Below are 25,824 nucleotides of genomic sequence, written 5' to 3'. Positions count from 1 at the left end.
CTCTATGTACGTAAAAGTGACCCCAAACTGACGACGACCTGCATATTATATCCAGGCTTTGAAGCCCAACACTGAGCGCCCACGTAAGCCATTCAAACTCGGCGACTCTGTCACGCCCTCCACAGGTCGCTGTCCCTCATCCATTGTGCCATAATTGCTTGGTCGAGGTCGCCGTTGCCGTGATGCCATAAAGTATAAAATCCGAATTGAAAATTAAGCGTTGGTTTCTGCCGTCATGCATGACCTTTCCAATAGTGCTGTGCGAAGCAGCAGCTACTTGGCTCGCTCGTATATGTACCATACCATGATCCCGCCAGTGGCTGGGGGCGTTCGTCCCATGTCCCGTTGTGTATGTAATCCCCCTTGTAAAATGCCAACGCCTTCCTGGTATCTCGAAATGCAACAATACCCCTTCGGGTTTTAAAAGTGAGCCGGGAGAATGTGAGATTCGTGTGCTTCATGGGCCATGGAGACCATTTTATCTGCTCGTCTGGAACATCTTTCATTGTCCATCCCAGAAAATTCCGCTAGACTCCAGGGATTCATGTTGAGAAAGTACCCTGAAGGCAGCATGATGCCGTGCTCTTGGTCAGATAGACCATTGCCTCTTATCGTAGTCTCATCTTATAAAAGATGGCCTTTAGAGCCCAGCGGAATTTCCGGGGTTACCGAATGTCTTGTCGGTCAAGGTTCGGGCGTTGGATCGGGGTTTGTTGCACGGAGGACTTTGGGTGCCTGAATCCTCCTTGAATAGTCGTGGTCATCTCGTAGTGTGTTGATGCTCTCATGACTTGCGCTTCGAACGTACAATCCTTGCTTAAATGGATCCATTCGGGGATCGACTTGCAAGGTGCTGTTACGGCTTCCTGCCGCGGCTGATGCAATAGGGGATCCAGCCATGCTCATATCAGGTCGTGCAATGCCCGAGGAGCTATCTCGAACACTGGGGTCGTCCTGATAGGCTTCTTGTTCGTTCTGTTGCTTCTTTCGTCGGAACCATAGGAATAGGGCGAGGGCGGCGGCACCTATGACGGCTGCAATCACGCCTACCACGATACCGACAACTTGGCCAGTGCCAAGTCCACTCTTCTCGGTAGTCGAGCCATTTGTGTTTTCGCTTGCGGTCGTTCCACCAGTCTCCGTCGGGGCTGCCACAGTGACGGTCCTGATAGTACCGCCAGCCGTGACAGTCTGGAGAACAGAGGTGCGCGAGCTAGATGAAGATGTAGTTGACTCATCCTCGGCTGTGCTCGTAACTGAGGTTTCATCTTCGGTCTAAATACGTAGTCAGTGTCTGTCCTAAACCTTTTTATTACATCACCAGATTCCCGAGGCGAGATAACATTCGTGTTGAGACAAGGCATACAGTTGAGGTTGTTTCTGGCTCCGAGCTCGACGTAGACGTGGAGGTCGATATGGATGATGGTTTTATAGTCACCGTATTCTGTATTGTCTCAGTCACTCTGGATACGGCCACGGTGGTTGGTTTTGCCTGGTGGTTGCCTGTTAAGCCGTGGTATCTTACCAACCGCAGAAGGGTTTAAATGGACTGAGATGTACAGGTGGAGAGTTGGGTAGGCAGACACTCGTCCGATCACGGCATATGCGGCGATCACAACACGAAACATGATCATGTCACAGGATTTGACTTACTTCGGTTGATGAGGGGGAAGGGCCCCTTGAACCGGAAGGCTCGACGTTGCCTAGAGACACATATCCGTATACTCCGTCACCACCGCAGACTTCAGCGGGCCATGCTGGGCAAGGAGTATCGCACTTGGAATCGTCCACTTGAGTTGACTTGACAGGTGCGTAATTCGAACACCAGCATAGCTTGTCTTGAGTAATAGCATACGCCCAGTCATTGATACAGAAATCATGGCAGAGGCCATTTGTCTGATAAATGCTCGTATCTATTAACATGGTCAGAGGCTGGAAGCTGTTGTATGCGAAGGGGTTACATACTCCTGGGGGTCTCGCCAGTATTGTAGTCGGCACAATATTCTATGTTCAGGGTAGCAGCTAGAGGCGCCCATGATGATGCTATCAAGAAGAGCAAGCCAGCCTGCTGGGCATGTCTGAAAAGAGGAGACATGATGATTATGACTTGGTCAAGAAAACTAGGTCAGGTTTAAGGTCAGAATATGCCCAGTTGCAGGGAAGTGAGGAGAGCTCCGGCAAAGGAGACCGTTACACACCTTTACCCAGAGAGACTGAGCAAGAGAGCATGTGAGGTCGGGTGCAACAGAGATGAAGCAGGCTTTTCATAACATGACACGGTTGCGGGAGAACTCTCAGATGGTCGAATCCATACCACGTCTGACGTCGAGAGGTGTAGTACCACCGGCAGGTGTGATTTCGCGTGGGTAGATGTCCCGACGCCGGAGCAAGACAGCCGGTATCGTCAATCGTGATCCGAGTTGAGCAAGGTAGCACAATGAAGTGACCAAGCAGGCTGTATGTGAATCACCGGGAGATCGGTGGCTTTTCGAAGATGGGGATAGAGATTCGCGATGATCGGGTATCGTGTTTGGTTCGAGATGAAAGAATTATCGATAGGGGTGATTATTGATAACCAGTGGGTGACAGTGATGAGTCGAGAGCTTCCTGAGGGAGGCTCAAATGGTTGTCGATGAATAATTCTGGCAATCCTCGTAGATTTCCAGCTGCCAACACAAGCGAATGGTTGGTACGATACAATGCGATCCCAAAACGTGAACAATGCCAATTATCCCAAGACGAAAAGAATCCCAGATCCAAAAATCACCACAAGGGTAAAAGAAAAAGAGAAAGAACAATTCCCAGCCAACGAAATAGATATCGTGGAGATGATTAGGAGGGGGAGGTTGGGGTGTGATTGAGAAATAATAGGTAGAGGCAGAGGTTGAGGTAGAGGTAGGAATACGTAACAACTGAAGAGGTCGAGGTCGAGAAGGGGAGATTTGGGAAGGGAAAAGGTGTGAGAGAAGTAGCGACTAGAGTGGTCAAATCAGGTAAGAGCTGGGTAGGTATCTGTACCTAGCACGGTAGTCCCGGGCCCTAGTGGAGGGGCGGCGGCAGCAGCGACCGGGGTGGGAAACAAGGAAGGAAGAACGAAGACGAGCGATGAGCTCTCTAACCAAATTTGGCCCGACCTGAGAAGACAAGAGGGCCTGGGAATAGCGACGGACGAGAAAAGTTCTAGGGAGTAACCTAGGCAATGTCGATAAATTGGATTGTTGATTCCTGTAGAAGCATCGATGTTGTTCCTCGGAGTGGTTCTCAGTCGATAGTTTGTCAACGACTCCTCTCCCTCTGACACCCTGGTAGAAGAGAGAGAAAGAGAAAGACACTCTTGAATAGAGTTGCACTGGAGGTCACGATACGACCTGGCAACAAAGCCCAAGCAGTGCAGTACGTACCGCCCAAAGTATCGCAGGGGTCGTGAGACCAAAAATGGAAAGGTTCCAATACTCAGCTGCAAAGCCAAGGCTGGGCGGACAAAGGAGGCTCCACGCTCTGAAAAAGAACCAAGGAGAGTGGGAGTCAAGATGAAGCGGGAAGAGACCGATCCGATGGCCTAGCAGGTAGTGGTTCCCTTTGAGTTTGAGCGTGATTGTTGGACGATGATGGAAAAGAGGTGTGACGGTGGTGGTGCAGTACAGTAGTGTTATTATCTCGGCGTAAAATGGCCGTTTCTTTTTTTTGTTTTTGTTTTTTTGTCTTTCTTAGGTTCAAGTGAGTGTATGAAATGAGGTGGTAGCAAAAGGATTGAGTTTAGAATGAAAGAATATTAAGGAACGAATTGAAAGGAATGAAGGACAAGTCAATTGTGCGTAGAAAGAGAAGAAGAGTTAGATAAGATGATAGATATTGCAGGAAAGGAACTTGGTAAAATTGATTGAGTCAGAAGAGGTAGCTACAACTGATCGACTTGAAATTACCTGAGGTAAGCAATCCTCGCGTTGTTGCTGGTCAACAACAGGTCCAGTATGAAGCTGTCCACAGAATCACAGTGACGAAACGATTTTCACATATTATGAGATACACACAAGGCTTTTCCTATAAGATCTGATATGATCCTCAGTCACATTCACAACTAGACAGAAAAAAAATAGAGAAAAATTCATTAGAAATAAGATAAAAGATGGACCCTCGTTTCGCAAGCTCCCCTATCCCTCACCTACCAACAAGACACTAAAACACGAGGCGCCCGTGGCCTCATATGATGCCTGTAGCAGATGTCGTCACCGCTGAGAGCGCAGTGGGCGCTGCTGTTGTTTTAGGGGAGTGAGAGTGCTTTTTGGGTTGGTTGGGTTTTATTACGGGAGGTTGAGAGGGGGGGGCGTGTCGTGTCATATCGTGTGGAAGTTGCAGGGGCAGCCAGACAAGAGGGAGTGGGATCTACTGGACAAGGGTGTGAGCGGCGATCTTGATAGAAGCGAAGAGTGAGAAGTGCGTATGTACTAATACTGTTGCGGAGTGTTGCAAGAGCCCGCCCGACAATCGCAATTCGTGGTTGTATGGTGATGTGGTATGGGAAAGGCGATCCTTGTAAACCATCATTCTGTCTGTCTATATCTTTCACTGAATGCTCTTAAAGTCTCTAAATATTAAGCAATTCCTTTTCTCCTCTAGTCTAGCATGCTAATATATAATCAGCGGGCTTCTACCTTTTGGCTTTGGCTTGCCGCTACCTTTATGGGCTTAAGAAAATGAAATTGGATAGTGACAACCACTTCACTCTCTTCTCGGCAACGCTTTATCCGGATTGATCTCAGCCCTTGACACTCTTCTCTCGGTTTGTCTTTGTGCTTCCATCAGTGCTTCAAAAGAGGAAACATCAAAGTCACAGTTACGGTAGACTCTTTGTTTCTCCGCGCCATCTCCTCTTGTTATGATGCGCAGAGGCTCTTGAAATCTTACAACGTACAACGCTAGAATGAGATTATTGAAACACAACTCCTCTAAAGATCTCGGCGTTTGCTGTTAGCTGTTGAACGGTAATTCGCGCTCCAGCCCCAAGATCTCAGTTGAGATAACTCGACAGAATTATAACAGCATCCAATGGACTGGTAATTGGTGCATATTTTTGGACAACCCCCATGCCCATCATCTTGTTTTGACTCCACTGTTCCCACCCTCCAAACGCGCGATAGATATCGTGAGTCTAGCGGCTCTTCTTGGCTATGGAACGAACCATTCCTCATTGCGCAGAAAACATCCCCTTCTCCTCAATCGAAGACGACAGAATGAAGCAATTGCGGACACAAACAAAGTTGCCGTGCATCCCGCTGGTGTATCACATTACATTACAGCTTGACTCTCTTCCCGCTTCTAAGCACTACTATACAATCCCCAGATAGAACTCAACTCACATGAGCTAGTGCCTGAGTTCGGCGTCGCGCCGTTGGACGTGGCATCGCCCAGTTTAGGAAACGGTGACCTACCGTAACGGGACATTTCCGGCCCCTTTCTGTAAGTTTTGCGTTTTTAACCAAGACGATCCCGTCGCCGGACAAAGTAGAGACCAAGATGATGGTTGTGGGTGAGAATTATGTACATATGTCTAGAGGCCCAAAGATGTTTGATCGGCATCAAAAACAGTGAATATCTCGCAATATGTATCTCTCTGGCTTACTCCACAGTCCACAGACCATAACCAAAATCTAAATATCCCTGCTCCGTGGAACTCGTGGTTTCAGTCATTTTGGACCCGGCCCGCGGAAGGGATAGAGGGAGCATGGGTTATGATGGACTTGACAGGGTTGTAAGTGGGATAAGGTTGGAGAGAAACATGAAATAACATGCGCGAAACCGTTCGGCCATGTTCTTGGAGATTCCCGCATGATAGCGAACGAGCGAGCGATCGCGATCGGTTTACTTTACTCGATAGAGAAACAGACTGAACAAGCCTCTTTTTCTCTTTGGTCCTTATCTGAGTCGTTTCCATGTTGGATACAAGTCAAGCATGTGTCAGGAATGACCGTTTATCTTTGACGCAGAAACTTGCCCTTGCAATAACACGAGCATTGACCCGTCTCCCCGCTCTCGTGTAATCAATCCATCAGATCATAACCCTTGACAATTTTAAATATTTTGCCATTTTACTGGAGTCAGTCACTGGACAATACGGGAGTGAGTCTCCCTTTCACGATTCGACGTCACTGAGAGAGAGACTCGCTGTTGTCGTGTGACTGAGATCCAGTTAACGCACCTTTGATGTTCTGACCAGGCAACAATCTACTCAGTAGCTCCAGTCCTCTCCTCCATGAGTCTAGCCTAGCTGATTCAAGGTTATTAGCTTGAGGGTTTAACTTACAAAGAATCCATCCATTGCCTTGTCCAGCTGAACACGTAAACCAACTCGAGAATACGTATCTTTTTAACTTGCGACAAAAGTCAATTGATTAGTAGATAGCCTTGGTATGCTGACACGCTAAGAAGTCTGTCTAGTCCATCTTGAGACGACGTTACTACGGTTCGGTCTATTTCTGTGTGGAAAATGGCACGATATGCACGATAGTTAGTGGTGGTGAAGAAGCTTAGAAATGGCTGGAGTTTGTGAGCCTCTTGATCTAAAATCCGGGGCTTTTTTTTTTTGTATCTGTCTTTGTATCTATAGTAGCAGCCTCTTATTATCGACGACGATGATGATCAAAAACTTGGCACTTGGGTAATATTTCAATCCGTTATTATCCAGGAACCATCGCCTTTAATTTTGTATGTCACTGGTGGTCCAATAAACTCGTCACACTTTTATCTCAAGATTAGGTACCTCATGTACTATGCTATGGATGTCTTGTACCTACACCACCTTTGAATCTCACTCACATACATATCTCAGTATCCGACTTCAACACCCACTATCAAGCCCAACACGAACTCCAACTGCCGCCAAGTGCAGTGACTGCTACCCTATCTCCGCAGACGAGTACACCCTCTTTGACGCGCTTGTGTCCAATTGTCCAATGGCGTAGCTAGCTCTTCCGATTTCTTACATGCTGTATCGTATTTCCTCGAGAACCCTTTTGCTTGTCAGAACCGACCGACCTGGCCTGAATGAACACGGGCGGGCAGGCGGGCGTGGCAAAGGTGCTTTGTAATGTCTCAATCTGCGACGCTATTCCCAACCAAATTCTCGGCTGTGTGCTTGGAGAGTCACGCAAGCGATGATATGCGTGGGTGTATTGTCACGATTCTCTGGACTCTTGACTCTTGTGTCTCGTGAATGCCATGTATCGGCATCATCGAGCCGTAAACCGAGGCTGTCACCATAAATATCTTGGCCGCCACATCCGCCATGTTCCTCTGACCGCTGCCATCAAGACCGACTGCTCTGTATCACGTTGTCTTGTGTAGGTAGTTGAGCCTCCGTTGTCCAAGATAACTCTGACATATTCGCACATGCCAATAGCCTGGTCCTTCTGTCAACGCAGTGACTTCTCGGCTCTATGCTGTGCCACGAAGCACCACTGTATGTCTTTTACTTAGCCGACGAACCTTGATGTACTGTATAACCAACCCCCCTCTGCATGTGTGTACTTGTTTTCCCCTCTATGATGCTGGAGTGATAATACATGATTCCTTCATGTTGAGGGAAAAGGCTGTCACGGGCAAATGACAAGCTTAACCGCTGTCGCTATTGCGTCTTTGGCTGCGTCGCTTCGCCAGGAGAATGCCACTTCAGGGTCCGCAATCTGCAAGCCGCCCGCCACCAGCTGCAGTCGGTCGGTGTTAGTTGCGTCGTGAGGGTGTAGAGGCTCGATTTTTGTGGTTTTTCCGCTCAAAGGTTCCGGAGCATTTTGCAAACTGCAGTATCGTGGAGCTTTGTCTAGTGTGATATTCAACTTCATGTGTTGCTGTATCTCTACTCGTAGTTTTCCCATTGTGCAGTACACGTAATTGTTCGGTGGTCTATGACTCTTTTGATATCATTGATTCGTGCATCTCAACGCTAAAGATACGGCATGTGGAAGAGATATGTACTCCAGCTTTCGACGACGACGATGGAGCAGTTTTTAAACATATAAGCTCGGTTGGGTAGTCTAACCTACTTGTTGGGTCTTCTTCTGCTTTTGACATGCGTGTTCATCATCTTTTAAGCGTCATTTCTTTCCCACTATGGCTTTGAGTTTTTGGCGAATGCAGAGCTAATCGACGTGAAACACTCGGTCGCGATCTTAGTCGCGGTAATGGGGCAGAGCCGCAAAACACACCTTTATGGACGAACCCAATCGAGACTTTTGGCTGCATAGGTCCGACTTGCGACGAAATATCTGTTTTGATTACTTGATGGGATGTGGTTTTTGCAACAAGAAGAAATTATAGGTGCAATCTTCAGATGGGATGCTGATCTAGGGTAGGCATATATCACAATGCTTTGTCATGTCTTGTCTGGGGTATAGCGCTCTAGAGCTGACCACTCACGGCCTTCAGCTGTCGCAGGTGGCACCACAGAATGGCCCAAGCTCCCTAGCTCTCTCTACCTATGTCATCGCCTAAGTCGGATGCGTCTCTGATCCTTGAGATACGCATCATCAGCCTTGTCAATACAGTATCAACATTCACAACAAACATCGATACTTGCATACTGAGCCTCGCAAAGCTGCTTCAGTACTCGCAACTGAATAGCTGAGCCTGGAGCTCTCTATAATATCTTTGATTTACCTGCCGATGTGACTAGTTGACCGAAAGGTCCCTTCCGGCGCCTCCGGCTTCGACCGTACTCAGCCTGTCGATATGGTCGCGATATCAGGCTTTCGGGGTCTCTCGACTCCTGTGAATCGAACCCGACGTCTTCCCATGATACTCGGAGGTGGCGCATTCTTCATCATGTGCATCATATACCTCCTTCTCTCCATCGCACCTTGTATGGTGTACGGGAATTGCTACCGTGGTTATTCGAGTGCTTACAGCTTCGATGCTGACTTGGCTCACAACCCAACCTGGATGGCCGACATTCCCGACGATGTATTCCTCTCGAGCCTTAGCATACCGGGCACACATGACACAATGACCTACGAGATAGGAACAGAGGTTCTGCAGTGTCAGAATTGGAACCTGACTACCCAGCTGGAAGCAGGTATTCGTTACTTCGACATCCGCGCTCGTGTGCGTGATGACGAGTTGCATATTTACCATGCTAATGGCTACACCGGCTTCAGCTTCGAGGATGTGGTTGGCTATATGAACGACTTCCTGGATAGGAACCCTTCTGAGACGATCATCATGCGTCTCAAGCAGGAAGGTAACGGTATTGGAGACAACAACACTCTGTCATTCGAAGCCGCCTTCAACAAATACCCACTCGGGGACCGACTGTACAACTACAGCGCTTCTGAACCCCTGCCAACTCTTGGTAGCCTTCGCTCCAAGATATTTGTTCTTCAAAACTTCCCAGCTTCTCGAGGAGGACCATATGGTCTGAAGTGGGAAGGTCATCAAATGATCTTAGAAGACATATGGATCATTCCTGATATCTACCATCTGTCGGAGAAGTGGACTGCCATCCGTGATGCTCTGGAACTCGCTGCAACAGCACCTCTCGACAACAAGGTCCTCTATTTGGCACACATTTCAGCCTCTGTTGGTGTCTTGCCCATCGAGGCTGCAGCTGGGCCCATGAACCGAACTGTCACGGGCATGAACGATATGACTGGCCAGTGGATTAAGGACTTTGAAGATAACGAGGACACCACCAGGACTGGGATCGTCATCATTGATTTTCCCGGCAAGAAGTTCATTGATGCCATTCTTCGATGGAACAAGTCATATACAAAGAAGCAAGCATAAGCTCTAAGCGATCATTGGCTGCCTTCACCTAGTACTAAGCCCGATCGTTGGTTATTATCAAGCTTTCTCATCTGAGACTCTAACGTCTCACCTCTCTCTCACTCATGGAATCGATACCCCCACAGCATTGTGTACCCTAGCTAGCTCTCTAAATTACAATCGTCAGCGTGGCTGAACAAATATCACCAACAGCAAATAAAAAATTTGTCAGATTAAAACAGAAGATGCATATTCAAATGTGGATTATCCAATTTTACCCCCCGTTGATCAATTCCTCATCATGCCCCTGCATCTGACGTGGATACTGTGGCGCCCGGATGCGTTTCACCAGGGCATGTTGACTGAGTCAAAGAGAAAAGATCGTCAGGGACAGAAACACCAAAAATCAAGGCAGAGACTGTATAACGAGACAAAAGTACAGTACATGAGGTAAAGCACACGCTCGCTTTCGGTCTGTGTCCACCCTGTCTCGGTTTCTGTCAATCAATCGCTGGCTGTTCCGAACCCGGTGCGTGTTTCTGACACACCTTGAGATGTGAATGTGTTGTTCTGTGCGTGGTTGGCTATGACGTTGAGACTGAGATCGACACAATGTGATTGTGAAGTTGGGACGTCGAGGGAGTAACATGGTCAAGATGAAGTTACTCTGAAGGTTTTGGGTTGAGTGAGTGGATGATCTGATATGCATGTGAAATTAATTACACACTTTGGTTTGGTTACTCGGTATTGAAGAATTAACTAAACGGAGTGAGAACTATGGGCTATTGCTCTGTCTTCCAAGGCTGAATCGAAATAGAAGCTGAAGTTGTCAGATGTCACGTATAATTGTAGGACAAGCAAGTAACTGAAACTCATAGTTGTAGGAACTGATTGTAGGTGTTGAGTGATGACATTCAAAACGTAGAGTTACATCCTCACCTGGCATGCCAAACAACAGTAGAGTACACGGCACTGAGTAAGAAGAGTGCGTAAATCTGAGTATCTTCTAGCATGATGCTATTCGATAGGCTTAATTGCCTGAGCCGTTTCATCCCCCCTAATGCAAGAATCCTACAATACTTTACAAGGCCTCTCTCTAGAAACCCGACTCCCAAAATCCTTTTACTCTAATTGTATCACAGAAACAGGCAAGCAAACTCGCCGCCCAAAGGGTATAGGTATAATGCACTCCCTGAACGCCTTGCAGCTAAAACACCTGAACCCCCCAAAAGCCAAATCTAGTAGACGCAAGAGTCTGATATAACTCTTTTGTTTCGAAGCATTGCTGAAACCGACTGATTCAATATAATAATGCTGTTGAGACCAAGTGAAGTCTCCAAGGAGCGAGCATGTGTGCATGTGTGTAAAAGCAGTAATAATTGTAGTAGTAGTAAAAGGAGATGTGTACTGATTGATAATGCAAAGGTCGAAAAGGAGCATAATGTGACAAAAGTCCTGATAAACGCCCTGGAAATGCGACTCGTCTGTTGTCCATCCGTTCGTTCCTGATCAGACTGCTTGGTCGTGTCCGAAGTCCTCTTCTCTTCTGCGGGTCGTATCGTTATTGTATATCCATGATCAAACTCATATTCTCTCTCCCCTTTTCTTTTCTTTTCTCTCCTTTCTCTTTTCGTTCTCTCGTACTCAAAACATGCCGACTTCCTTGCTTCATTCAATTTATGTCTTTCATCGTCGGGGCCTCTTCTCACGTTCACTCGATAAATTTCCGACTCCTCCTTCTTCGCTTCTTCGCTTGCGTCCACGATCCTCTCGTCCATCGCGGCGATCTTCCGGTCGCAATCCTCCATCACGATGTCCTCCACGACCGCCTCCTCTACCGCTGCCTCCCCAATCTTCACCACTTCGGCCACTTTGACCATCACCTCTGTGTCGCCCTTCACGACCTTGGACAAGGTCTCTGCCACCTGTTGGAGGAGGGCCCATAGGCTCTCGTGGAGCGCCGCTTTGATCTCTGTTAGATCTCCTAGATTCTCTCTCTTCTCTGCCACCTTCGCCAGCTCCTGATCGACGGTCCCGATATTCGCGATGCTCCTTGCCCTCACGTTCTCGGCCTGGACTACGATCCCGCTCTCGTTCACGACTTCCTCGACGTGAAGGGCGGCTGGACCTACTCTCACGGTCACCACGGCGACTTCGGTCATGCTCGCTACGGCCTGAGCTTTCCTCTCCATTGGCAGGCGCCCGGCCTGACGATTCGTTCCTGATAGGATCTTGCCGTTCTTGAGCTGGTGTAGCAGTGGGGGAACCTCCGGTCAAGACTTGAGCATCAGAATTGCCAAGGGTTTGGCGCGAATGACGACCTCTTCCGCTGTTGCTCCGGCTTACATCCGGCATGTTGGCCTGCGCTTGTTGCAGGGTGCTGTTGATGCCCTGCAGCTGCCTCCGCCCACCACCATTGCGAACACGCTCGTTGGAGGAGGCTGGACCAGTAGGTACGTTGGGCTCGCCAGCTGGTGATCCTGCGTAGCTGCCAGGTGTTTGTCGTTGTCCAGGGCCAGGACCTCGGTCGGGAGTGTTAGTTCCAGGCATTGACTGACGATTGTGACCATGATTATGGCCATGAGGATGAGATGGTGGCGGCCCAGGAGGAGGCGGAGGGACTGCACCAACTTGACCACCGATTTGTGCTAGACGCTCTGGATGGACCCCTGAAGGTGTAGCATTAGTAGATGCAGGAGAAGGCAGACCCTGGCTAGGACCGGCGTTTCTCATCCGGTTTTGAGGGCCGCTGGGCGTGCCTGAAGGCGTGACAGGCCCATTGTTCTGCTCGAACCCACGTCTTCCTCTGCCTGACGCCGCAGGGCCAGTTGGTGGTGGTCGATCTGGAGTAGGAGGCCGTTCACCTTCCGCACCAGCAAATCTGCCATCAAGTCGACCTGGCAGCCCTTGAGGTACACCATGACCTCTGTTTGAGCCTCGTCCACGGGCTCTTGGTCCGCTTGGTCCGTAAGGGACCTCAGCGACATTCTGTATCGAGTTGAGACGCCCATAAGAATCATCTTGATGAGGTGGCTTGTGCTCAGGCTCAGGAACCCGAGAAGGAGTTCCATGAAAACTAGAAGCATCGCGACCCTTAGGTCCAGAACTTCGCTCAGCCTCACGGTCCATCGGTCTATCGCCGCGGTATGGTGATCGCTCCCGGGGATCTCTTCCAGAAGAAGGCCGGGGTTCCACAGGATAGTTGCGATCATGTCGGTCTTCACGTCCACCTTCAGGCTGACCGCTCTCATGCCCATACCGACCTCCTCGTCGAGGAGATTGAACGCGAGCGTTGTGGTCTCGTGGCACGTTCCGAGGGGCGCGTGAAGGTGTGTTGTCTCTGTTGCCTATCAGGGCTGCCCTCTCCGGATTGATGGTATCTATTGGCTCCATGGGAGCGTTCTTACGACCTCTACTAGCCCGGTCAGAGTCTGGTGCACGAGCCCGTTCATTGTCTTGAGCAAACAGCGCAGCTCGCTCGGGGTTGATATGTGGCTCAGGCGCCTCGACAGCTGCAGCGGGAGCTGCAGGGGCTGGGGTAGGCGTTTCATTCAAGCGACCATGATCGTGACCTCGACTGCTCTTAGAATCTCTAGTTCGGTCTCGCTCATGTTCGCCACGACGACTTGACCCGTCAGTTCGAGATGATTCCCGGCCTTGGTCTTGCGTTCGTCGTTCAGAGAAGTCGCGTGAACGATCAGGACGAGCAGGATCAAAAGTTCGAGAATCACGTTGATCCCGGGTTTCACGAGGTTCTCTAGGCTCACGCTGATCTCGAGCATCGCGAGGTTCCCTGGACTCACGAGAATCCCTAGAGCGTGCGTCTCTGGGCTCTTTACCATCGCGACGCTCATGCCCGCGGGATTGGTTAAATCTTTCGGGAGTGTAGTGCGCGGGAATAGGCACGTCAGGCCGACTGGGAAGGGTATGAGGTGGACGTTCCGGAAGCGTGTTAGGTCGAGAGTCGTGCTTCGCGCCAGCACTGGCTCCAGAATTATTGTTGGAGGCGCGTGGACCGGATGGTGTATGGTCGCGTTTTGAATCCCGAGATGATCCTGGCTTGGCTGGCAGCAAGTCCTTGGTCGGGCCCGTGGGTTTCGTCGGATCTGTCGCGGAATTCTTGAGGTCTTTGCCATCCTTGACTTCTCCGTCTTCTTCCTCTGCATTCGTTTGTTTCCCTCTTGATTGCCTGGTTTTGTTAGACTTGATACGTCGTTTTTAGAGAGATCTACGTACTTGTTGGGACCGGGCTTGAATTCCGCTGCAGTTGCACGCAAATTGGCCGTCTTGTCTGCTTCGTTATGGGCAGCGCCAGCCTGTTAAGGGTCAGTAATGTCCATAAATCTAATATTGTAGCACTTACACCGCCAGGGCGGAAAGCCTGGACCATAACCCATTTGGATTTCCTCCTCTGAAGTTCTGACATGGCACCCTGCGCAGCAACAGACAGATCGACACGTCCGCCAACCTCGCTATCAGGAGAGGGATTGGCAGCACTCTCTTGTTTGGTAATAGTTTGGAGAAGGCTTGAAAACTTCGTAGCCATAAAATCGATAGCCGGGAAGAAATCGAGGACCGCCTTCAGAACTGTGATGGCATTTCGAATATGCATCCATTCCGAACCCTCCAAGCAAGAACGCAGAGCGCTATTGAGGTTCTTGTGCCAGCGGAAGAGCAAGTCACGGAATTGTTCGTGTTCAACAAAGGTCAGTGGCTTATCATTGTCGTCAAAAGTCAGAGCAAACCCAAGCCGGGGCTGATCGGGTGTTCCCTTGGCCTCCTTCTCATACACACCCAGTCTTGGCTGATCTCTTGACTTGTCCTTTTCGTTGGGAACTGTCGCGTTCTTGTGCCAACGCGAAAGATCCTCGAGAATCAGCTTCAAGAAGCGACTGAGATACTCAGCCTCCATGACTGTAGATGTAAAAATAAGGGCCCTCAGGCGGTTGGCGTTAAATAGACGGTCGTAGAGTGACATCAACTGGAAGCCCGGGGCATTGCCTTCGTGCAGTGCCTTGATAAACTTGTATGTATACTCAGCATCAGCCTTGGAGAGAAGCATGCGAGGGATGAAGCATTGCTCGAGTAGAATATCGGAGATGGTGTCTGGCTTGGCTCGAGGTTCTGGGAAAGAGGATTGGAACTGCTTGTTCAGGTAAATTTTCCATTTCGCCTGGCGCATCAGATGTTCACTATTTTCTTCTGAAAGCCCGATCTGGAGCTGCATAAGCTCCTTTCGTTTTTCCACTTTGCGCTCTTGTCCACGCCTTGACATGTCGCTTCGATCTCGCGAGATAGCGACCTCTTCGGCTCTGAGGCGATCTCTTTCCTGTCTGTAGATTTTGTCTGGACAATAGAGGTCACCTAGCTGAAGAGCCCAAAAGTTCGCATAGAGCTCTGGGGTAATCTTCTGCCAGATCTCAGGACGGACAGTATTTTGGATGGCATCCACGATTGGCTGTAATGTTGTCTTGACAAGAGAGGAATCTTCCGACTTCTGTGATTGTTGTGTATTAGTTGCGGTGTTCGGTGCTGGTGAGTTTTGAGCACCAGCCTGTTCTTCAGCCTGCACTGCTTCTTGGCTGGGTGTTTCGTTGCCGGCGGATGCAGCAGGCGTATCAGACATTGAAACATCGCCTTCTTTGTCTGTAGATTGCGTGACCTGAGCCTTTTCCTTTGCCTCGTCGACCTTCTTTGGCTTCCACGGATGCATGCGATGAGAAAGGCTCGCCCTGCCAATAAGAAAAGCCAGACTAGGGTCGAGGCCGTACGAATGGATGAGCTCAGGAATCGAGGGAACAAGGTCGTCGAAAGTCGATGGGTCCATGTTGCTCCAGAGCAAGTCGAGGTATTGAACCAAAATGCGATGCGAATCGTCAATCATCGAGGATAGATATTTGATGTGGGCTTCATCTTCCGGCACCTGAAAGGGAGCTGCTTGTCGGTACTGTGCCAGGTTAATGAGTAACTGCGCGGCAAGTCTGGACTCCGTCAAAGCTTGGATGAGACGCTTTGAACTCTTGATGTTCTCGAATCGCTTATCCTGACCGCGAATTAGAGTATGGCGTCGCAGGTATTCACCTCCAGCCATGGATAAAATTTGAAGGTCAGTGAAATCGACCGAGTCAACAATACCACCCATGGAGGTGATGAGCTCCTTTAGAATGATAAGGTCGGTGGAGTTACCCTGAATGAGCTGATGATTGACATATTGCAAGACTGGCGTAGCGTTAAGAACTGTGTATCGTCGAAAGACTCTGCCAGAGAATCTTGACAAGGCCTGTAGCCATTTGCTGGTAGTGAGAGCGTGTTCAGCTTGAGTACGACTCCTTGATTTGCCAAGAGAGCTCATCAAGGACCATACAAGCACATCGTAGGAGAGGTCTGTAAAATACTTGGCGCACTCCACAAAAGCGTCGATCAGGTTTGGATAGGACTCCAATTGCTCGAAAGCAACTCTGAAAACGATACCAGGAGATGAGTAACTGGTTTTGGCGAGTTGCTTAGCCATTTCACTCAAGTTTGTGAGAGAAACTCGCTTCATGGTGCCCCTGGTTTCCGACGTGGCCTTTGCAAAAGCTGCCTTCATAGCGGGCAATCGAGAAATCTGTCCCTCAAACCATTCGGCGTACATGGAGTAGCGAGTGGTCATGGGGTAATGCCTTAAAAGCTCCCAAATAGCGTTGACAGCTGAAGCATTAGCCTTGGTATGGCTCAAAGCTGGCATCAGTAGTCGTCTAAGTAGATCGTGCCACCGGGTAAGATTGTGCTCTGATTTGTCCTCAGCAAGACTCTTCGCTCCAATTCTAGCTAACTTGGTCAACAGAGCCTCGTCCTTGCCAATGTTGACACCAGAAATGTTGAGAAGTGTACCGCAGAGAGTGAAGATATCATCCACGGACTGACAAACAGGGATGTTGTCGGCCCACTCGTCCCAGTAGTATCGATAATTTTGCGATTCGTTGGTGTCGACTTTGTCAGGGAATGGCCACCTCAGAGATTTGCGGGTTGTCAATCTGCTCAATCGAACACTGCCTTTGGGAAGTCCGGACTGATCGAAATCCGGAACAAATTTGGTTGGGCATCCAGTCTCGCCGACAACGACAGGTCGGCTGTCGCGGAAGACCTTGTCAACGCAATGATGAAGAATGCGATGAATCCTTTCGAGGACTTCGGGGAAGACCTCTGGGATCCATGGGAAGCGACCAAGAATGAAGAGCGATTCGGGGATAGCTCCGATGGTCAATAGTTGGGTGAGCAAAGCCACCTTTTGTTCCAACGGTTCTGGGAGTTTTGGCTTGTTGTCTGCAGCCTCTGTAGCAGCCTCCTTCGTATCTGCTTCAACCTTCTTGGGAAGTTCTCGTCTAGGTAGATTCGAGCTATTGGGGTTATCATCGTCGCCTTGGGGTAGGACACCAGCCATGAGAAGGGCGTTCATCGGGCCACCGCGAGAAGATCGTTCCTCCTCCTCGATCCTCTTCATCTCCTTTTCTTTGACTGTTTCCATGTCTTCATCGGCTGGCGAAAGATGCGGGTATATATCGGTCAAGGAAATAAACCCAATCTTGACAAGAAGAGCAGCCAAGTATAACAGATTGGCGGGGAGGACATCTGTCTGGTCGCGAGCATCGGAGTTGTAGAAACGCAACTTGAAGCCGAGTAGTTGTGCAGCCGTTCTGTTGCCAGGGGGTGGGAGGGTTTTGGTTTCCTGCACCCACTGCCTTTCAATATCAGCGGCAGCATCATCACCCTCGGCACCGTTGGTAATTGTCAGTTGTTGCGAGTCGGAATCGGCGACTTGTCGACCACCAAGCTCAAAGAAAGCCTCCATGTGAACTTCCCGAGCTCGATCCCAGAAAGCAATATCTCGAACTCGCTTCTTCTCCTCCAATAGCTTCTCATCGTCTTCCGTCGTTGTCCATTGCGAGTAGTCTGGGGTTGCCCATAAGGGTAAGCCACCAACATAGACTGCGGCACTAAATTTGAGATGAGATCGAGGCCACCAGGAGCTAACTCGTAGAAATTTGACGAAGAATTTGAACTGTTTGATGAGAACAGCAGCTGCAACGTCGAGGGTTACGTCCAATACCCTGCCGACGTCAAGATCGAAGGTACCGATAAGAGCCTTGATTCGCTCGAAGGTCTGTTCTGCCATTTCAGGAGGAGGGGGAGTCACACTGCTAGTGGTGAAAAGTTCCGTAATGAGCTTTGAATACCCTTCTGTCTCCTCGCGAAGCAGGTTGTAGTTGGCTTGTCGGTACAAAAGGTTTGTTGCTTGTTTGATACCTAGTTTGACAAAGTTATCTCTGATAAGTCCTATCCGCTGTAAGACTTCAGCTTCGAGCACCTGTCGCATTAGGTTGGACGATACGCCAGAGGACAGGACGAATTCGCGAAGAGTCGGCCTGTAAATGGCGGGCTCGCTATCCATGACTATGGACAAAGAGTCAAGAAACAGGGTGTGGGGAGCGAACGCGTATGAATCCTTAATAATCTCCGTCGTTTCGTCACCAAGAATTTCCTTGACGCAGGCACCTGCATCGGCTGCTGGTAATCGAGCTTCGACAACTGTGTGCACAAACTCTTGGAACAAGCTTGACAGCTCCGTGATGTCAACATCATCCCGCGACTGCTTTCCATGCTGGATGATTGCATTCCGACCACTCTCAGCCCAAGCGCTAATCTTCTCGTCCGTAAGATTATTATAGCGATAGTTAGAACGGACCGGAGAGGGCGGTCGCAACAGCGGCGGTGGCGCATAAGCAGGTCTCTTGATCACTGGCGCAGAAGGAGGAGGAGGCGCCGGCGGCTGTGGGGTATGAGAAGAGCCGGGCCGTCGTTGCGTTGATGAATTGTTCTGTTGATGATTTGGGGGTCCTCGGTTTTGACCTTGAGATGAATCGCGTCGACCGGGACCTCTAGGCCCTCTGCCGCGACCACGAGCCATGTTATCGTCGCGGTCGTGTTGTCCAAGTGCGGTATCACCGGGTCGATGAGGCGAAGATCGGCCGCCTTCAACGGAATGGCGATCACTTCTCTTTCGTTTACCCGGAGGCATAACTCGCGATAATGAAGTCGTAACCGAAAGCGATGATTATCTCATTAGATGATCGTGACGATGCTGCAATTTCGGATATTATGGATGCCAAGGTCTGGAAGAGAGAAAAAATGAGTTGAGAACTTCGAAGATAGCGGAGGGAGCAGCATTTGTTGCTATCAAGGCTGCGGCGTGGATGAAGAAAGACTAACTTTTGACGACAAGGAGTTCGGGTGGGGAAGGTTGTAGTCGCGACAAAGCTGACAAGGGAACGACTGAAAGAAAAGAAGTTGGTAGTAGTACAAGAGTGCGCAATTATCTTCTGACCTGACAGAAAGAAGCGAGATACGTGTGCGATTGGTTGTTTGCGTTGGGTGAGCCCAGTCGCGATGGGTTTGAGAAGAAAGGAATAAAGCCAAGAAGCTCCAACAAAGCAAAAGCACGGATGGAATTAACATGTCACGACGTTTTGGCAGCCTTATCCTTTACTGGGGAAACGAGGCTGCCAACCACTGGAGGCCCGTCGGCCAGTGGCAGGCACCTCGCCCGCACGGACCACTTCCAGCGGACTCAACAGTACGTACCGCTCTATTGGGATTCTATTCATCTCGTCGGTTTCAGGATTAATGGCACTTTGGCTCCAAGCTTGATGCTTATTGAATGATACACGGTTTAGTATGACGGTAGACATGACGAGACTGAACATTTAGATTGAGCTATGTAATAGAAAACTATACTATTGTACCTGAATTGAATCCGGAAACTGTCAATTTGATATTGCCGAACCTTTCCCCAGACTCACGTCGGCACGTGATCGCCACATCCTCCGTTGCCGGCCAGTTCGTGCATCAAAGGAAGCATCTCAATTGGCTGAGTCACGGCTTTCATGGAGACCAGCCAGAATTACGCCATAGCAAGGCCCAGGTTTTTTCACCTAAACACTCATTGAATCACTTCTTTTGGGACAATTGAGTTTTAAAGCACTATTGACTAACAAATTTATACCCGAAAAGTCCCAATTTTTATCGTGTTGAGTCACTCTGAGATTGAGCGACCCCAATATCAAACTTCAAGACCCCGGAGCGACCCCAGTCCGATCTTTCTGTATAACCTCTCACAAGTACATCAGTGCAGATATCGTGGAGAGATTTCGACAACCTCATACGATCATGCCAGCTGCGACTATGGCTGAAAGCACTACCACAAATGGCGATTCTCGTCAACATTATGGTCAGTATTTACCTTTATCACTGCATACTTCCTTCAGCATCTCTCTCTTCTCTTCCCTCCTCTCTCCTCCCTTTCATGCCCTTCTCCCCTCGCCGTTATAGAAGACCAGTGACTGAATACCTGTAAGAAAGAACGCAATCACAGCCCGAGAACCCGTTCTCTGCCCTCATTCCTGAGCAGCAGATAGCGATTGTTCCAGAATTCACTCTCGAGTCCGGAGTCACACTCTATAATCTACCGGTTGCTTATACAACTCGCGGTAAACTCAATGAAGAGGGCAATAATGCCATGGTAATCTGCCATGCTCTCACTGGAAGTGCCGATGTGGGCGACTGGTGGGGTCCTCTACTCGGAGGTCCTGGCCGAGCTTTCGACACTTCAAGATTCTTCATTGTTTGTATGAACAGTCTTGGCAGTCCTTATGGCACTGCAAGCCCAGTAACTGCTAAGGATAATGACCCAAGCAAGGGTCGATATGGACCCGAGTTTCCTCTTACCACAATTCGAGATGATGTCAAGTAAGTTCAGGCTCTTATAATCTTGACACTGACGTTCATTTTCGCTTGAATAAGAAACAGTGGCTAACCATTGATAGTCTTCACAAACTCATCCTTGATGATCTAGGTGTGAAGCAACTTGCTGCTGTTGTTGGAGGTTCTCTGGGTGGTATGTTTGTGCTCGAGTGGGCATACTTTGGCAAGGACTACATCCGATGCATCGTCCCTATCGCGACCTCAAGCAGACACAGCGCTTGGGGTATCAGCTGGGGTGAGGCTCAACGACAGAGCATCTACGCCGACCCCAAGTACGACGATGGATATTATGCCTTTGATGACCCCCCTTCAACTGGTCTGGGTGCGGCTCGTATGTCTGCTCTGCTCACATATCGAAGTCGCAACTCCTTCGAATCGAGATTTGGACGCAACATTCCCGATCCATCAAAGGTCCAAACCATTGGAGGTCGACCCCGACCCTCAACTCCTTCTGAGGCACACTTCCATATTCACAACGACGGCCATGTTGTAAAGCGTACTTCCATATCTCGTCAGAACAGCACAACTGATGCAGCCTCAACTGCTGAGTCACCTGCTGTGCCCGACAACGTAGCGGATCCTCAATTCCATGGACCTACCAATGGCAGCCTCACTGGAGGAGACCTGCCTCAGTCACACTATTTCTCTGCCCAGTCGTATCTACGATACCAGGGACGTAAGTTCGTTACGCGATTCGACAGTAACTGCTACATTGCCATGACTCGTAAGTTGGACACGCATGACGTGTCACGCAACCGAGCAGACACCATCGCAGATGCACTAGCTATGATCCAACAACCCACACTTGTTTTGGGCATTGAGAGCGATGGCCTCTTCACTTTTGCTGAGCAGGAGGAGATTGCGCAGCACGTACCTAATGCACGCCTCGAGCGAATCGAGAGTCCTGAAGGTCACGATGCATTTTTGTTGCAGTTTGAGCAGGTCAACAACTACGTCCTCTCATTTTTCAAGGAGGTTCTGCCTGATATTATGTCCAAGGATGGAGGAGCACCTGAGGAGGCTAGTGTTGGACAAATCACCAAGTCAAGTACATTTGGAGAAGCTGAAGTTGAAGATATTACTGCTTGGTAGATCGCTTGGAGTAATGTTAGGATGGCGCCTGGTGTTGTGCCGCAGAAAAGACTAGACAAGAATGAAAATCATGATGACGAGTTCAAATATGTACAATTGTATTTCTAATGCGCTGTCTTCTAACTGAGTTACTGTTTCATCGAGTCTTATGTCAGATCAGGCTGTCTTGTGACGATTTCTAGGCACGAATAGCCTGCAACATCGCCGATTATTAGGCAGGCAGCGCAAGTCTAACAGAAATTCACATTGGAGCCTTATTTCAAACTGTAGAGCCCTAAGTTCGTATAATATTATTGTTACTGTGGGATCGAGATTGGAGTTCTCAATATCCCCTGGACGAGCGAGAGAAGCGCTGACTCATACAAACTCCAGCAACTGGGATGTCTGTAGTGCACAACGAACATCGTAAGATGTTGCAAGCTTGAACCCATTGCAGCTAATCCACAAAATTCAAGGTCTAGAAGCCATCCAAGATCGCCTTCTATCAATTCACATTCTAGTTAAGACAATGCTACGCTTCGGCACTGAAGATGAGCTCGGTATCGGTACTTAGACATGTGGGTATATCCATCCGAGCATTCTAGAATGCGCACACATGTTGTTCTAGGGTGAACAATGGAACCATACGATGCAATCAATGACAAGTGCCGAGTCGATCATCGCGATGTTACCCGTCCACTTATTAACCGCATCCACTGCTTAGCGATACAGGAATACGCGAGTCCACGGATGTGTGCGAGACATTGAGGGAGACGAGGGCTATCTCAGTACCCTATATGAAAGAATCTAGAAGGGTCTGAGAAGTGTCGAAGCTTTGAAGCTTGAAATGTTCACACAGTAGTCAATGTCCGTTAACTGAACTCGTACTTCCTGTCCGTGGTGCCGTCTATTAGCTAGCCATACTAACCAACCTTCTTCCCCCTGAATGCCGCCATATTTCTCACAATGGTATTCGCGATTATCGATATTTGATCTTGTCACATTCACGGCATGAAGCCACCGAGTCCATGGCGCTCTATGTTCCACGTTAAACGATCGTGGTGGCGGCCAAGCTAAAACATGAGGCCGTCCCCGGTGACATGCCTGGAATGCAGATTGATGAAAACAGGACAAAGTTGAGCAGATGCACCAATAACATCAGCACTTCGCTTATTGACGCTCGATGCATTTCTCCCCGATAGTTGTGTTACCGGCTGCTGAAGGTTCACGATTGCATGATTCGAAGGTCACGGCCGTTGAGGGATCTATTTCTGTCGGGTGCCGCAATTAACTTTTGTATACATTTCAACAAACACGGATTGAAGATTTAGATGTGACTCTGGGCTTACGGGAACCTTCTTTGTCTTAAGAGACGGCGTAGGATGTTGTTGTGAACCCGTATGAACTGGGTGTCGTCCCAACCAACACGACACGTTAACACACTATCAGAGTCACTGCACATGAGAAGAACAGGGTGCAATGGTTTTCAACCCTTCGCATGAGGTCCAGACGCTGGCCAAGTATCTCTCTTGCCAGGCAATTCTGAGAGATAGGAATGTGAATCATGTTGACGAAGTATCTTCGGCACATGTCCTGACTCCATATCACATGTAGCAACTACAAGAGAACGTTGTAGAACTGCCAATGTCTTATGATGAAGCACTCTGTCTCTGCTCTTCCAATTACATACCGAGACATGCGCTTAGGCTACTTAGGCCTGCACCGCAGATGCTTCTCGACGTGGAACACTCTGATAGCCCACCAGCCCACTGACAGAGGAATTACTCAGCGCTACGGTATCGTCTACAACAATCCTATGAGGTAAAGGATTCGTAAACCATTTAAAGTGAGGCACTGCACAATACGGAAGTCGTGACAAGGCAGTGAGGGCCGTGTGGAAAGTAAACACACGTGGAGCACCGATTGGTTGAGTTACATAGGAACGAAACCTTGGCCCCTGTCAAATTCTAAGCGAAACAAGAGCTGAGAAGTTAAAAAGGCAAACGAGGCGAGAATCTGGATGTGGTGAGACGAGGTGAGAATCCATAAGCGTCGGGCGTTGTACCTTTGTTGGTCCGATTCGGTCGGAATTCATTCTCGACCGAGATGAAATTGAAAACGATGGGGGTTGAAGGGAGTGGCTTGCTTGGCCTCGAGTCAAGAAATCGTGTATACATACCTAGTTAACAGAAAAATCTGTAGCAAATTGCCTAGAGGTATTCTTTAGGTAACGGTTTCAAGCGGCAAGCGTCGCAGATTGATAGCATTAGCAAAGCAAATCCAGGCACAGAGCAACAAGACCCGTAATGCGATACTCTTTTCGTTAATATCAGGCGAGTGCCATTGTTCTTTCTGAGATCCATGCATACCGTGGCAAACTTGAGAATACGGCTAGAAGCATTTTCGAAGCTGAGCTGGTGGAGTTTCTTCTGAGCAACTGGCAAAAGATGGGGCCCTTGTCATTGTTTTCTCTTGGAGAATCAGAAAGAGGAAACCCGGTGTCGTTTCACATGGTTGAGTAATGGATAAGTCAGAGTCAGAGTCACGTTTATCGTGTTACACTGCTATCCGTGTTTCTTCATGCGACGACAGCCGTGCACGACCCAGTCGGGAGTGATCTTGTCGTATGCCGGAAGCCGTCCGTAGGCTCTTTTACGATTGTGTAATGGAATAAGCCCACTGTATTTGTCTGGGCGGATTGCACAATGTGTAGCGTTTACGTACAAGCACGCAGAGAATACGCCCGTTTCGGTGCTTTTTCCTGTCATCAATGTTGTTGATGGACTGCACGTGTTGATAGGCCTCGACACGAGATGAGGGGAAATTCGATAAAGATGTTTGGGTGAGTGTGATGCAGATAACATTGCCGATCTTTTTCAATCCGTCGTCATCGATGTGATGATACCTTCGGATGTATGATACGAATTCAGGCCATCCCATCACACGACGTCGATCAAAGGGCGTGAATAGAAGTGAAAGAAGCGCCGGTCAAATCATGAAAGTTGCCGTTCGGCGAGATCTGCGACCAAGTGACCGTGGTGAGATTGAGTGGGAGTGGTGAGCCCAATGCGGAATGATGTGGATGATGGATCCATGGAACGACTCTATTGTTTCTGGAAGCCTTCCCATGCAAGGGGAGGCAAGAAGATTTGGGTCATTTTTTGTAAGTGACAAAAAGGCTTAGTCAAAAGTCAGAATAATCTAGGGGGCTCTTAGGCTACTCTATTTTGACACCCTAACTTATTGCCGGAAGTTTTCTTGCTCCCTGGAGAAAATACGTGGATTGATGCCTTAGGCACAGGGTTTGTCAGTGGTTTGTTCTGGAAAAACATGGGCCAAGGGGTCTTCCTTGTCTGACAAGTCAAGTCTGACGGAGTGCATCACATCTAATTTCTGTAACACGGCGTCAAAATTGGAAGTTGAAAAAGCTCAAGCGAACCAGGGTCGAGATGTCCCTGCGTAGGAATAATCACGAAATAGCCTCAATTGACAGCAAGCCTCTTATTGAACAGACTCTGTAAATGACATGCCCAAATCTCACCACACCCAGAAACTCACTACACACAAAAACGACCCTGTTCCCTCAAGTGGGGGGCAGCCATCTCAGTGTAAGACGCGGGCGTTAGGTTCGAATGCTCTCCACCAGGGCGAGTTTGGCCAGTGACCTCCGATGCTTTCCAATTGGCTATGCTGATTTAGTGGATTGCAGGGGGTGGGCAAGGGTACATCTGCTTGGAAAGGGAGTCTCTGTGAGTCTGAAGGGATGGGGTTCTAGCTGAGTATGAGACCCTAAGCTGAGATTCACCTGAGCAAGATGGACTATCGACTTCTCTCGAGCTGGACCTTTTTTCGTGTACGGACTCATATACTATGCTCGAAGGAGGAGGAGGTTAACAGAATGACCTGCTTCGAACAAGGCGGGCCTTGTGGGCTCTCTAAAAGCATGGGTGACTTGGTGTTCCATTCATCTCAGTGGTCTGCATCCAATGCTCAACTCTTACTGGTTCGGGGAGACTCGAGTGGGTGTGCAGTGGACTTTCCATCTTGCTTCTTCCTCGGCTTCCACAGTGGGCAGTGGCTTGGCCGGAGATTCCATTATGGAAGGCGTGCGCAGATGCGTCTCCACCATTGCACCTGCCTCAAAACCACCACCCATCCATCCTACCATCACCCAGGGCATCCCCCATCCGCTACAAGGAA

General features: G+C 49.1%; 4 protein-coding genes across 4 annotated transcripts; 2 read left to right on the top strand and 2 right to left on the bottom strand.

Annotated features, from left to right (window-relative positions):
• Positions 1-684: 684 nt before the first annotated feature.
• Positions 685-2,095, bottom strand: FSUBG_3106 (cell wall integrity and stress response component; the record flags this gene model as incomplete). Its single annotated transcript, XM_036680952.1, has 3 exons — positions 685-1,275; positions 1,654-1,913; positions 1,966-2,095. 3 exons carry the CDS (start codon positions 2,093-2,095, stop codon positions 685-687), a joined length of 981 nt encoding a protein of 326 aa, XP_036541354.1.
• Positions 2,096-8,721: 6,626 nt separating this feature from the next.
• On the top strand, positions 8,722-9,774 carry FSUBG_3105 (1-phosphatidylinositol phosphodiesterase precursor; the record flags this gene model as incomplete). Its single annotated transcript, XM_036680951.1, has 1 exon — positions 8,722-9,774. One exon carries the CDS (start codon positions 8,722-8,724, stop codon positions 9,772-9,774), a length of 1,053 nt encoding a protein of 350 aa, XP_036541353.1.
• Positions 9,775-11,439: 1,665 nt separating this feature from the next.
• On the bottom strand, positions 11,440-18,811 carry FSUBG_3104 (regulatory RLR1; the record flags this gene model as incomplete). Its single annotated transcript, XM_036680950.1, has 3 exons — positions 11,440-13,942; positions 13,990-14,069; positions 14,117-18,811. The coding sequence occupies 3 exons, from the start codon at positions 18,809-18,811 to the stop codon at positions 11,440-11,442; spliced, it is 7,278 nt and encodes a 2,425-aa protein (XP_036541352.1).
• Positions 18,812-19,246: 435 nt separating this feature from the next.
• Positions 19,247-21,645, top strand: FSUBG_3103 (homoserine o-acetyltransferase; the record flags this gene model as incomplete). The annotated part of the gene is made up of 4 exons (XM_036680949.1): positions 19,247-19,366; positions 19,967-20,020; positions 20,165-20,538; positions 20,616-21,645. The coding sequence occupies 4 exons, from the start codon at positions 19,247-19,249 to the stop codon at positions 21,643-21,645; spliced, it is 1,578 nt and encodes a 525-aa protein (XP_036541351.1).
• Positions 21,646-25,824: the final 4,179 nt, after the last annotated feature.

This window comes from Fusarium subglutinans (assembly GCF_013396075.1).
Source record: "Fusarium subglutinans strain NRRL 66333 chromosome Unknown NRRL66333_c0000027, whole genome shotgun sequence".
NCBI lineage: Eukaryota > Fungi > Ascomycota > Sordariomycetes > Hypocreales > Nectriaceae > Fusarium > Fusarium subglutinans.
This window is presented reverse-complemented; position numbering and strand designations above follow the sequence as displayed.